Source organism: Bactrocera latifrons, unplaced genomic scaffold, assembly GCF_001853355.1.
Source record: "Bactrocera latifrons isolate USDA-ARS-PBARC rearing strain unplaced genomic scaffold, ASM185335v1 scaffold_0, whole genome shotgun sequence".
Classification (NCBI taxonomy): Eukaryota; Metazoa; Arthropoda; class Insecta; order Diptera; family Tephritidae; genus Bactrocera; species Bactrocera latifrons.
The window spans coordinates 6,015,970-6,029,654 of NW_017534406.1; the positions used below are offsets into that span (position 1 = coordinate 6,015,970).

The 13,685-nt window shown below is 34.4% G+C and overlaps 1 protein-coding gene across 11 annotated transcripts in view; it reads right to left on the reverse strand.

Moving 5' to 3' along the window:
* The window catches only part of LOC108972818 (protein sidekick), an 87,636-nt gene that overhangs the window by 10,776 nt on the left and 63,175 nt on the right, over positions 1-13,685 (reverse strand). For all 11 annotated transcript variants that reach the window (XM_018940497.1, XM_018940407.1, XM_018940242.1 and 8 more), the window contains 3 exons: positions 9,862-9,981; positions 5,790-5,945; positions 2,741-3,169 (listed from right to left, as the gene is read on the reverse strand). In XM_018940497.1, coding sequence (XP_018796042.1) covers positions 2,741-3,169; positions 5,790-5,945; positions 9,862-9,981 — 705 coding nt within the window. The remainder of the gene's footprint in view (positions 1-2,740; positions 3,170-5,789; positions 5,946-9,861; positions 9,982-13,685) is intronic.

Genomic DNA, 13,685 nt, shown 5'->3' on the forward strand with positions numbered 1-13,685 from the left:
AAGCCAATCACCGCAGTATAATTTAATAAATATGTACAGAAATATAAACAAAGTATGGTAATTATCCAAAAAAAAATTGGTAGTGGTTCGGAAACGATTGCAAAATTTCATATTCGAATTGTAAAAGAAAACAAATTTAAAGTTGATATATTTATGGAAAGGATGGGGGAAGGAAAGGGTGTAAATAGGATATTTTTAAATGTGGTATATAGCAGATATATTTATGTTGAAAATCATGTTTAGCCAGACGCGCGTCAATAGTTCAGTGTACACCCAGAGTTGATTTTGTTGTTGATTTTAGAATATGAGTTTCAGTATATTGGCGTGAGTAGACGTGCCAGAGTATGCGTGTGAGTGTTCAGTGTAAATACATAATATTTTGTTTGTGCAAAAAAGAAAGAGAAGAAAAAACGAAATTTTGATTTGTGAAAATTTTTGTATATTTCTGGGTTTGGTGTACTATACAAGTAGAAATGCAGACTACACTTGCTGGTCGGCACATACTTAAATATGTACGAGTGTTTTCAAAAAATTCTAACGAAAATCAAACACCAAATTACCAATTGTGGTGAAATGAAATTTTTCTTTCAGAACAACATTTCTGAAATGCTATGTTTACTACTATACACGAGCTTTTGGGGCAAGATGTGTAGCATTGCGTTAAATCAGTTTTTAATTGGAATCCATTTTATTTTTCGTTTCCAGTTTCGAAATCAAGAACGAAAATTTAGGCCATACCATGGAAATAATTTCATATTTCAAACAAAATTTGTGATCGTATGATGCGAGTATGTATGTCTCTATGTTTATGTTTTGATACGTGAAAAATTGTATACTTATGTTGACTGCATTCCTGTGTTCTTCACTCGAGGAAAATGTTTTTTATTTTTAACAAAGGAATAAACGAATTTAACTTTTGCAAAATGTTCACTTGCAGTTTTAAGTTTAAGTCAGAGTACAATGGCTTTGTTCACCTAGTTGTAGTTGATATCACCTTAAACTAATCTTTATTTTTATATATAAAAAGAATGTGTCATGTTGTTTGTCCGCGATGGACTCCTAAATTACTGAACCGATTTTAATAAAATGCAGCACACTGTCTTCACTTCGAACCAACTTAGAAGATAGGATAATAAAAACCGTTGTTGGATCGTATATCTTTCTGGTAATAGTAGGAGAAAGCGAAACATCCCTCCATGTAAAAAAATTCCCAATGAAAAGAACGAAACAGCCTACAAGACTATAACCTCGTAAGCGGTGTCTACGACTATAAAAAATGAGAATATTAGTATGACATGATAGCTAAAATAGATAAGATTCCAAGCCTCCATCTGAATTATAAAAGAAGTAAAAGTTTTCGGTTAACGTAGTCTTTGAATTTCTCAAGTTAATAAGTATAGCAAACGACACTATATTTTTCCCGTTCTGTTGATATTCCTCTTGAGTAAGGTTTGCTATTTCATCATGGAAAGATATACGATCCAACAACGAGTCAAAATTTACTACCGAAATTCGGAGCCATAGGCCTCAACCTTAAGATATTATATATTATAACAGTTTTCTTTAATGAAGTTTGCTAACCTCATGCTGAATATATCGATCAAACTTCACACTAACTTTATGCTTTAAAAATAATACTATATTTGTTTATGAATTAACTTTCGCATATCTAGATGAAGGTCTGGTGCAATATGTTGTACAGTGCTCTTATGTATGTAATGATGCTTGTATATGATCTCAAAATAATAATATCATGAAATAAAAATAAATTAGTTATAAACTAATTTACACAACTTTTTATATTAACTGTTTAGTTAAATTTTTATACCAAAGAGCACTTCAAATTGGTCTTTTGTTGCAGGCAACTAAATCGTTAGGGAGAAAGTATTGATGCATAATGGAATAGATCTGATGCTTTTTGACTGTTTTAGGTTTTGATTGGGAAATATAGTTGCAGATGGAAAATTAACATCACTATTTTGCTGTTTTACTAGGGAGTTCTTACACTTTGTCGTGAATACAACTATGTTGATAATAGATTGATTCCTTATTTACATACTTTTGTACGATAGACTTGACCCTGTATCCATATAACTATTTTTTGCAATTTGATTTGTGGCTGTGTTTTTTGCGTTGTAGTGAAACTGCGGCCTACTGTCTTTCTCACATGGCGACGTTTTATGTTTGGCAAACAAGCATAATGATAAATAAATTTAATGACCGCAAGATTACTCAGGTAAAAATATATATTTTTAATATTTTTCTATTTTTATTGAGCTCGTAAATATATCTCGTTCGAATCATAATGAAATATTTATGTCAATAAATGTAGTTTGAATATATCTACATCACTTCTTTATCCTCAAATATTTGCGAACATTGTAAACCGAAAAATAATTATTTACATATATCATAAATATGAAATCGGCTAAAAACACACATATGAATACACATTGCATATGAGCATGGTATGCTTGCATGAACTAATCCAACACCTTGCTTGCAACCCCAATACTTAATACCATATACCTGTCTCTTATACACATCTAGATGTGTATAAGAGACAGTGAATACACATTGCATATGAGCATGGTATGCTTGCATGAACTAATCCAACACCTTGCTTGCAACCCCAATACTTAATACCATATACATATATATATATAGTAAATTTATATTCAAAGTGTTTAGCTTTATAAATATATATAATAACTATAACTTTTTATGTTTGCACACTTACCTAGTTCGGAAACTTCCCGTCGCTGCACTATGAACTTCAGTATCGGACTGTTACCATCAAAGCCCGGCGTCCATGAAATGTTGATAGTCCGTTGGTTGGGCGCATCGAGACGCGACACTTTCACATTACTCGGTGGAAACGGTAATTCGATGACACTTAAACGTGCCGAACGAGTCTCATTGCCGCCTGGCGAGGTCACCACACATTGATATGTGCCCACATCGGAGGCTCGCACCGCTTGTATTTCGAGTGTGCCGTCCGATTGAACGCCGATTCGTTGTGAGTTACTGATGGCAGTCGGATGACCTTCACGATACCAGTCGACATTATATGGCACTGTTGGATCACTAGAGACTGTACATTGCAGTGTCGCATTGAGGCCCAGCAGAACGGTGGTGTCTACCGGAGGCTGAATGATTTGCGTACGAACTGTGTACAAATAAAAGTGTGGTGTCCAATAAACATAAAAAAGAGAAATAGAAAAAGAAAGAAATTCGTATTAGAAAAGTTTTTAAAGCTATTTTTTGCGCGCGTAAACTCTATAGTAAACGCAAAAACGGTTGCTGTTGGGAGGAAATTGAATTGCAACTCATGGCATTTTCCTGTTTGTTGTGCCTCTAAAACACATTCCAGTAACTGTCAGAGTTATCCGCTATGCGCCATTTTTCATAAAAGCGGAGTTTAGGTTATTTGATTGTCTTTCTACGTTGAACGCTGCGAGTTAGCAAAGTACGGATAACGTGAAAAACTTATATACAATACATATACATATATCTACATTTTGGTATGCATTTTCCAACTATCGCTGTAGGTGCAGTGATTTGAATGTGGGTAGTGTTGTTGTATTACCAAAAGCGGAAGGAGTGTAATTCTACAGGTTCTTGTTGGAACATATTGCACTGGAGATAAGTTGAAGTATTTCTGGTGCTACGAGCATTTGCGTTTTTCAAATAGGGACCATGCAGAAGGAATTTTGCCAATGGCTTGATGTTATGAAATTTTAATAGAGTTTGTGCAAATTTGATTTGGCGCCTGTCTGGCAAGTGGCATCGAAGGCAGTATTTGGAGTAGATGGCAGAAGCAATAAAGTTAGTGAAATATGTACGTATTTACTTTCGCGTACATTTATCAGAACATAAGAGAGAGTGCACTATGTACATATACGAGGGTATGAGTATAGTTTTTGGTTTATATATTTATGTAAAATATATATTTTTGAAAATCGAAAGTTGAAATTGATTCATATACACGAAATATTAATTTAACAATTTGAACATTTAGTCTGACGTTTTATGGCAATTTTCTATTGTTGATATTTTAAGTAAAAGTTTTTGGTTATGAATATGAAGGAGTTTTTAGCTTTTAATATAGCCAACCATCTGGTAAAGGAAGTGACTGCTACCGAGCAGATGCAACCGCAGTTCCACATATCACAAAAGAAGATCTTCGGAAAGAAGTAAAGGTGAAAAGAGGTCTTTATAGCCTGCCAGAGACAACTTAAGACACAAGCTGACTAATTACTGCATATTAATAGCAGAGGGCATCTAGTTGCTTCTTGATTATTCTGCAGTTACAAGATTAGGCTCTCTTAATATGTTTACCTTTACACCTCATTTAACCTCTGGTTTATAGCTATCGAGCACTTTTCTAAAAAAAATGAATGTTCTTACGGTATGTCACTAAAAAATGACTCATTATTTTGGATTTTTAACGAGTTCTTTTTATACTCTCGCAACATGATAGATAATATAAGATAATAACCACGCTTAATCTCCATGTAGCAGTTATGTTGAAAATTGCTAAAAGTACGATAACTCACTGAATAAATGCGGCACAATTATTAAAATTCATAGCCAAGATGGTATAGAAGCAGGTAAAAAATTGAACAATGGGCGTGGAGCCGCCCATCTTAAGGTGAATTTCTATATCTCCTACTTGATCGATTTCAGCCAAATTCGGTGTGTGAGGTTACCCAAATATTCTTATTAGAGACTTATGATATAATACGTTTTTAAATCTCATCTGATTTTTTCACTTAAGGGATCGTCTGTGTGAATTTTCAGAAGAATCGATTTTTTTGTTGCATTATCGGATAGTATACACTTTAGTAAACATCCTTTCAAATTTTGAAAACAAAACTCAATAAAAAAAAAAAAATCGCGAAAATCAGTGATTTTTCGCATGGTCATACTGAGACGATCTCTTAAAAGAAAGCAAATCAAACTGAAATTAATCAGAAAATACCTTTGCGCATAGATTACCTTCAATGTATTTCATCTAACGCCCAGAAATTGTCGAAATTGGACTCTAACTTTTCAAGAACCTACACACCAAATATGTGAACCCCAGTGCATATGGCCTTTTTTTACTGAACATATCGGTTCATTTGTGGATCTAGATTTGACTTTTGGAAAGAATATTTTTGTGATGACACAAATGGGTAAAATGGGATCAATACTTTCCTTAGCCTCCACATGTCCTGTATAGAAATTTTCGAAATTGATTTTATTCCGCATTTATTAAATCTCTTATTAAAAATAAATGGATAAAATCGGGATAATACTTCCCCTAGTCTCCACATACTTACTGTTCGGATATTTAAACATCCTCTTGACTTTATTATGTACCTTATAATCACGATTTATATTGGCCGATCTGTGAGGTTTCTTAATTAGAGAATTGCGAGAGTATAAAAGTTATTATTTTGAGGTATAATTCCAAGAGTGCTCAGTTCTCTTTATGATGCATTTTAAATATTCTAAAAAATGTATAACATAAATTTCAATCGGTCTACTCGTTGCTGGTACAGAGCACGCAAGTTTATTTGAATACCAGCCAAAACTTGGCAATAAAAAATTATTAGCCGATTGCATGTTTTGGTTATAGGATTAGCTTAACAGGTTATAGCCACTTTTAGTGCACAAATACTCGTACTAAACAGATATCCAAATAATTTGCAATTTGGGCGCATGCTGATCGTCGCTCCACAGAGAGGCAATTATAAAAGCAATAACAACAACAAGCAAATGTAAATGTATGTTAGACTTACCTAAAACGCTGAGATAGGCCTCACCATTGACGGTGCCCGCCTCATTCGAGCGCACACACGTATAGAGGCCAGCGTCCGTTTCGCGCACATTTGACATTAATAAATCACCTGATTCGAGTATTTGTATGCGACTGGATATTTCAACAAGTTGTGTTTCTGTTGTTATCATCACGATTTTTGTTATTGTCCAACACAAATGAAATGCGTATAACATGCAACGTTGAGGTAAATAATATGATGCGCGTGATGAACGTTTATTGCAGGCGTCGGATGAAGTGCAAACAACACAAATGGCGCATTTCCGGTTGAAAATATTTTTCAGTGTTTATTATTGTTGTTGCCGCATGCCATAGTCAAAATATCGCCAACATACCAGCACCAGCAGCCCAACGCATACGTTTCAACATATCAAAACCCAATTAAACAGCACTCGAGGAGAGGCAGATGCCCGGGCGGGAAACCATGATGATCATAATCGCGATTTCACAAACGAATTTAATATTCAAAATGCGAATGACACGGTTGGACGGCGGATGAAGAAGTGCAGCGCGAAGCGTGGAATTGTGTCATTATAACCGTTATTTTTTGCAGTGGTTACAATTTTGCCAAAACTCGACAAACACACGACCGTCGAAATGTGTGCGAGCATCGCCGTTGTGTCAGCAGGACATGCAGGACGAGCGGGATGCGTACATTTTAGCAGCCACCGAGGCGACACGGACAGCAGGTATTGTGAGCAAATTTTAGTTTGGATGTGCAGGCAATTGTTGGTGTTATTGTGGTTTTTGGTTTTATGTTTTCGTTTGTGTGGGCGAAATTAATGCGTTGGTTTTGCGGTAAAAAGGATTTTTGCAGCACATTTTAGCATTTTAAAGTACACGATGCCACATTTTGATTGTGAACGTAGTTGGTTGTTAGCGGCAATAACGGTGTTTTAGCATTTTAAATGGTCAGTTGGTTGGTTGTAGTTAGTCGCATGGGTATACAAAATTAGAAAAGGAAAACAAAAACAAAAACAAACATTTCATTAGCATTAGTACACATTAAAATTCAAGCGTGCGTTATTAAATAATTATGTTTTTGAAATATGTACAATTATTTTCGCTGTAAACGTTTATAACAACAGCGTAATTCGCATGATGCTCGCACATTGCGACGTGCAACACTTTATGACTCGCCACACAATTAGTATATACATATATACGCACAGCAATTAAATTAAATGGCAAAGACGTTGAAAAGGATATAACAATTTAAATTTCACGCGCTCTAATTTAATGGTAATTGTTTATGGTATCAAAAAGTAAGTAATATTCTAAACAAAGGCAAATCTTATAATTAAAAACATTAACAGAATTAGAAAAAACATTAATTTAATTCTATCTAAAAATGCAAGTGTGTCTGAATAACAACCGAATTTTTTTGATATAGATAAAATACACATTGTATTATTTTAGAAAGTAATTAGTAGTAGACTCAATGCGACGTTTGGAACAATTAACCAGCAGATGTATAGAATTTTATACTCTGAAGAGATTGCTACGAAGTTTGTAACACCCAGAAGAAAACGTAGGAGATCCTATAAAATATATACATATATAAAAGAACAGCATCACGAGCTGAGTGTATTTAGCCATGGCCGAACTAATCTCTCAGTTTTAAAGATATCTTTCTTGAATCCGAATCTTTTTTCCGAAGAAGCTGTTCATATATCGGAACCACCGATATCGGTAATCTACAGCCTATAGCTGTCGCACAATCTATTTGATCAAAACCAAATTCTTGTAAGAACAACCTTTTTATTTGATAAAGTTTTGGCATGGTTGCCAAGTCTACGTAAAAATATTTGAATAGATTTTTCAGATCGGATAACTATACATTCATGTCATTCATATTGTCCGATCAAAATCCAGTACCTGTATGGAACCCTTTTTTATTTGTGAAGGGTTGCTACGTGAGCCCAAAGTTAAGGTTTTTTTGCTTTACATCATTTATGGGGTTACATTGGTGTACGGGTTTCAAAAAAAAAAAAATATTTTTTACTGTCTTATTAAATTCTATAACACATCTAGAATATTTTCCTAAATTTTCTAGTTGATCCGAGTAATAGTTTCGGGGATACGACGTCTTTAAACGCGTTTTTCTCCAAGCAGTGTTTTTGAAGTCGGTTGGCAAGATCTCGAGCAATACTGAAAATGAAATTGTACCCAGGTTTTTTAATTTTTTCTTATAAATATGTCTGCCAGAAATGCAATTGTCCGTTTTTTCTCCTTCGTCCACGTTCTAAGTTAAGGCTTTGACTAAAACACGTATTTTATCCCTTTAGATGGTACTGGAAGGAGTTATTTTGCCAACGCGGGCGCATATTTTTTTTGAGGGGTCTCCGAAAATGGCAATGACCGTGTTTAAAATATTTTTTCGTTTGTTAATAGTTCTCTTTGTAACAATAAAAAATTCTAATAAAATATTTCTATTTTTATATTAGAAAAAAATTGTTGAAAAAACGCTGTTTTCGGACAATATTCTGGTACTAAGATTTGCCTCGACATAAATAATTTCATGGACTTTTTCCATAAATTCATCACGACTATTAGCTTCTGGATGAGCTTAAATTTTCCTCACAATCATTTTTAAATTGCGTAACCCATTTATAAACTTGAGTACTTTTCATATATTCAGCACTAAAAACTTTTTCCATCAGTTCGTATGTCGTAATAATGGAATAGTTATTCTTATTTTATGGAAATTGTTTTAACTTTAACATCTTCTTCAGTCATGAAGTTGGGTGCTTTTGAAAGAGGTTCTATTTTGTATATGTATTTTCAATGCTGAAAAATATTTGATTTAAACATGAATTCGGCTACTTATGGAACACGCCTTAGCAACCTTGCTTACGAAACAAACAAAAAAAAAAAACCTAATTCTTTAATTACCAAGGGATTTTGACATAGAAAATTCTAAATAAAATCTCTCACGTGTTCTCTTTTTTTACTAATTGTAAAGATTTAGCGCAGAAAATTTCTTTTTGATGATGTATGTTTTTTAGCAGGCTTACTTGACTGATGAGCCGAAGCAAATGACTATATATTGTACAAAGGGTAGTTAATTATAAAAATTCTAATATGTTGCTTTCAATGATACCAACTTTCTACGTTTCCACTTACATGTTTTTTTTTAATATTCCACTTTTCTAATAGTAAAGTTGGTCTTGCCTATCGCTGAGCAAAAACATGAAGCTTTTAAAAGAAACTTGACAGCATACATACATACATATGTACATATATATCGGTATGTGGCGTGAAATACCACCAAACTTTGTTTATTCATGTGAAGATAGACATTTTCGTCTAATGAGCGTCTGAGTGTTGCACTTCTAATGCTCCCAGCAAAAGTTCTGAAAACTTTCGACACTTCACTTCAATGGATGAAATAACATTTAACTTCCAACGAAATTTATGTATATAAAAACAAATGTACCCAATCGGAAATGAAGTGCTTTAATACCATTCATATGGGCGTCTTTGGTCTATCAAAGAAAGAACGTTTGTAATGAAAAAATTGTTTTAATTTTCGATATAGTCTTCATCTGGAGTATAATATTTCTATATCGGCTAATAGAAGGAAGCTTCTAGGACCGCAAAATATGCTTTTGTTTCCCTATCTAGAGCTCTCCATTTAAATGAGTTCCTATGAGTTTCAGTGAGCCACTTTTTAGACAGGACAAGGCGAAAAATGTTATCTAAGTATTGGTCGATGAGCCAGAGCGTAGTCGTAGCGAAGGATATATCTTAGATATATGAATATTCTGCGCTGCGTATTAAAATTTCCTATTGAGACCAGACATGAATAGCCGAAAAGAATATTGCATACATGCCTTCTTCCGAGTTATTAACCTAAGTGCTGAGATACTTTTATGCGCGTGTGGTTGCGTGCTACCTCAGTGTTATATTCGGTCTTATTTCATACTTACATATATATGTACATATAAACACATCTACTACAAATAACTATACATAAAGGCTTATGGATGCGTATAATTGTGTAATCGCATTCTCTGCTGCCATCGACTTACCGTTGTAAATCCATGTGATGTTGGGATTTGGTGCACCAACTGCTCGGCACCAAATGGTTGCGTCCTTGCCATCCAATGCGGTTACATTTTGCGGTGCTTTCTCCATCACCGGTGCCGAGGCTATTAAAAAGAAAAAAATTCACAAAAAAATAAAGTCAAAAGTCGAGCTAATAAAAAAACAGTAACAAAAAAATAAAAACGCAAGTTGAGAACGACACAAAGTAACATGAGCGTAAAAAAAGGAAAAATAGTTTTTTGCAAAAAATATGAATAAATAGTGTTTAAGTGGAGGCACAGGCCAGGGCATAAAAAATCTTAACCGTGCACTTATGTAGTGTGTAAGCTAAAAGTGGGTGTATGTAAGGAGTGTACAATCAAGTGGTTTATGTCGCTGCCAACTGGCTAACTAGAGGGGCTGCCAAAGGGTCAGTGCCTAGCCAATTATTCATTTACGAACTTTGACCAGCTAGGCGAGCTAAAAAGGTGTAAGTGCAAATAAAATTGTTCAGGGTGCTTGTGTTAGGCCTACATACTACGTTGTAGGGTTTACTTTGACCCTAAACACACCTACATGTGACCAGTGATGTACTATATGTTAGGTAAATAGTCAAAGGGATAAAGTGAGCATATGGTTGGTGTATTTAATATATGAAAATGCAGTAATACTATATACCTATAAATGTTTTTGCTATGCTAGTTTGTATGTATTCTCATACTCTCGCAACATGTCGTAAATAGTATATTAGTTTTGTTAATCTAATATCGGGTAGTCGAAAAGTCTTTATGTATTTCAAATCAAACTTCAAGTTATTTTTTTATATTTACTGTATAATGAACTTTAATGAACAAAATATGTATAATTTTTCGCCCACTTTTTGCCATTTCTGGTTTCTCGGCTAAAAACTGATATTCATAAGCTTCTCCTGAAGCCAGCTTTACTCCATTAAGGGAGTTTTGCATGGACCTGAAACAAATGGTAGTCCCATGGTGCAAGGTCAGGGCTATATGGTGGATGCATCAAAACTTTCCAGCCATGCTTTCCCAGTTTTTGCCGACTCATCAAAGATGTGTGTTGATCAGTTCTGGTCGTTTTTTTTAATTGCTTGCTTCAATCGCATCAGTTGTTGACATTAAAATGTAGAATCATTCCTTCGACCAGGCTGGAGCAGCTTATAGTGGATGATTCCTTTCGAGTTCTTCTTAAGTTCTTTTGTTGTTGAGACTTTACATACGTTCATTTGACTTTGCAATAGATAACTAAATAAAGATAGCAAAAATGTATCCAACATTGTGATTTCTTACTATGAGAGTGTGAAATCGGTCTTCAGCTTTAGTTTAGTTAGTTTACAAAAGTAAACAATAAAATAAGAAATATTGAATATCTACAAATACAACTTTTTATGACTTTATTTTAAACAAAATTTAAGGCCAAATTTATGTCCAGTCGCGAACGTCCATAACCTTCCCTTACTGGTGCTGCACAGGTATAGAGTTATGTTGGCACTGCTATATATTATTTTAAAATAAAATATTCATATATTGTATATACGTATTTATATTTGCCCGGCATATTTTTGCTACAGCGCAAATGGCGTTGAAGTATTAAAATTTTGGCGTGACTGCGGAAATTTTGCGTTTGTTTGTATAATAAAAATATAGTGTAGACTGGGTTGATGTTGGCCTTTTTAGCTGTGAACGTATATTATTTTCTCCAACATGCATAAATAAAATTTTGAAATATTTGAGTAAAGTGAGCAGTTGACTGCTGGTGCCGATAGCAGTATTTGCATATAAAACATGCATGCACAAATACATACCTATGTATATTGCTTAATTGCGGGCAACTAGGATTTACTTTTCAGTGCTCCTTTTTGTAAAATTCTAGGCACACTTGGTGCCACTAATTTCGTTAACAAAAACATATTCGTGCTACAATGGAGTTAAGGCATCAGCCGTTAAGAACTTTACTTTAATGGCTTTGAACCGTGAAAAATCTGGGTGCAAACTGAGGAAACGTAAACATGCATCGTATATCAAATAGTTTAAAAAATATTTTGAATTTAAAATTTCTTAAAGTTTACTTTTATTTTATGAAGAAGAAGGTTTTTAAAAAAGATGACTTTTGACTTTTTAATTTGAAGCCATAGTTAATAAGTTAAGCTGAGTTTTATTTAGAATCGGATTTCATTAAGACTAAGTAAGAGCCTTGACCGTTTGTCGGTATGTACACAAACTATTCCTTCAATTTTAGATCCTCACTATATTGCATATAGCTGTAAACAATTTTTACATTATATTACATTTTGCATGTCCAAAATATTAATAGTAAGATCAAACTTATTGACTCAAATGAGATATATGTACATTTGTACACACAAGTATATATGTGTCAATCAAAGGTGTTAATATATGGGGCTTCTGAGGAAAACATTATCCAAACGATGGGAAATCTCATTTTTTTTCGAGACTAGTTTCATGTATGGTGCCATCCTCTTTGTCCAAATTTCACGACTGCTCCTATAAAGTCTTTATTTACTATATTGATTGTACGTCTACTCATCAGATTTAAGGCCATGCACTTTTAGTTGTTTATAATTTCGGCTGATTTTTAATGAATTCAAGCACAGTTTCTATGGAATTTCCGGAGATCGTCATTTATGTCCTCACAACCGCTTTGAAAACGTTGAAACCACTCGTGCACTCTGCTAAGGGATAGGAATCGAAACGTTTCGGTAAAAGTTTTACTAGTTTTAAAAACAAAATTTAATGTTGACTCTTAAAACGCAATAACTTCATTTCCAATCAATGGACAATCGATAAAGATAGCTGATTCTAACGCACCAGTCGACATATAGATGGCGCCACTAGGGGGCGCTAGATTCAAAACGTCCTGTTTACTTTGGAACACACCTTGTATGCGGTGATCTTACCGGTTTTCAGAGCGTAGGAGAAGTACTAAAAAGACTGAGCGGCTTGGAAGATATGTACATTAAACCAATGAGAGGGTGGGGGCCCGCAAATTTCAAAATCTTCTTAGCTCTCAGGTGTCCCTCGCTATTGCGATCCCCTGAATCAAATTCTAGTTTCGTATCTTAATTTAGTGCTTAGTTATGGTCTTGCAATACCAACTTGTAACGTCTACTCATCAGATGTTGCCTACTTAGTCCAAAGTAGCACCTGTTGGCAAGAGTTATTCTGCGTTGGATTTCGAGGCAGACATTGTTGTTGCTGTTAATGCTGGTTCCAAGGTAAACGAAATTATCTACGACTTCGAAGTTACGACTGTCAACAGTGACGTGCGAGCCTAGTGGCGAGTGCGACGACTGTTTGTTTGTTGACAGGAGATATTTCGTTTTGCTCTCGTTCACTACCCATTTGCTTCGCTTTCTTGTTACTACGCCAGTAAAGAAGAATATCAAAATGAGTAAAAAAAAAATGCTTTTAAGAAATAAGTTGTTCTTTTGAAATATTCCTTAAATTTATCGTTAAGCGTACTGAATCAAAAGAAGAATGAAATAATTAAATTGCAGTAGCAAATGCAAACACACATTGTATGGTTCTTACTAAAGAAAAGGAAGCGATAAGCGACAAAAAAGTCGCCTTTGATTAAAATAATAACTAGCTTCGCTTCAGTTGGTAAAGCTGATGACGTACTGCATACAAATTATACACCTTTCCTTAAGGGGTGCCAGAATGAAATTAATTTAAAAGAATACATTGTAACAATGCTGCCAGAAGAAATATGTATGTATTGTGAAACATGCACGACAACTGTAAAGGATAAGGAAATCTACGAAGTCGTAACTAGGGCAGCTGACATAACG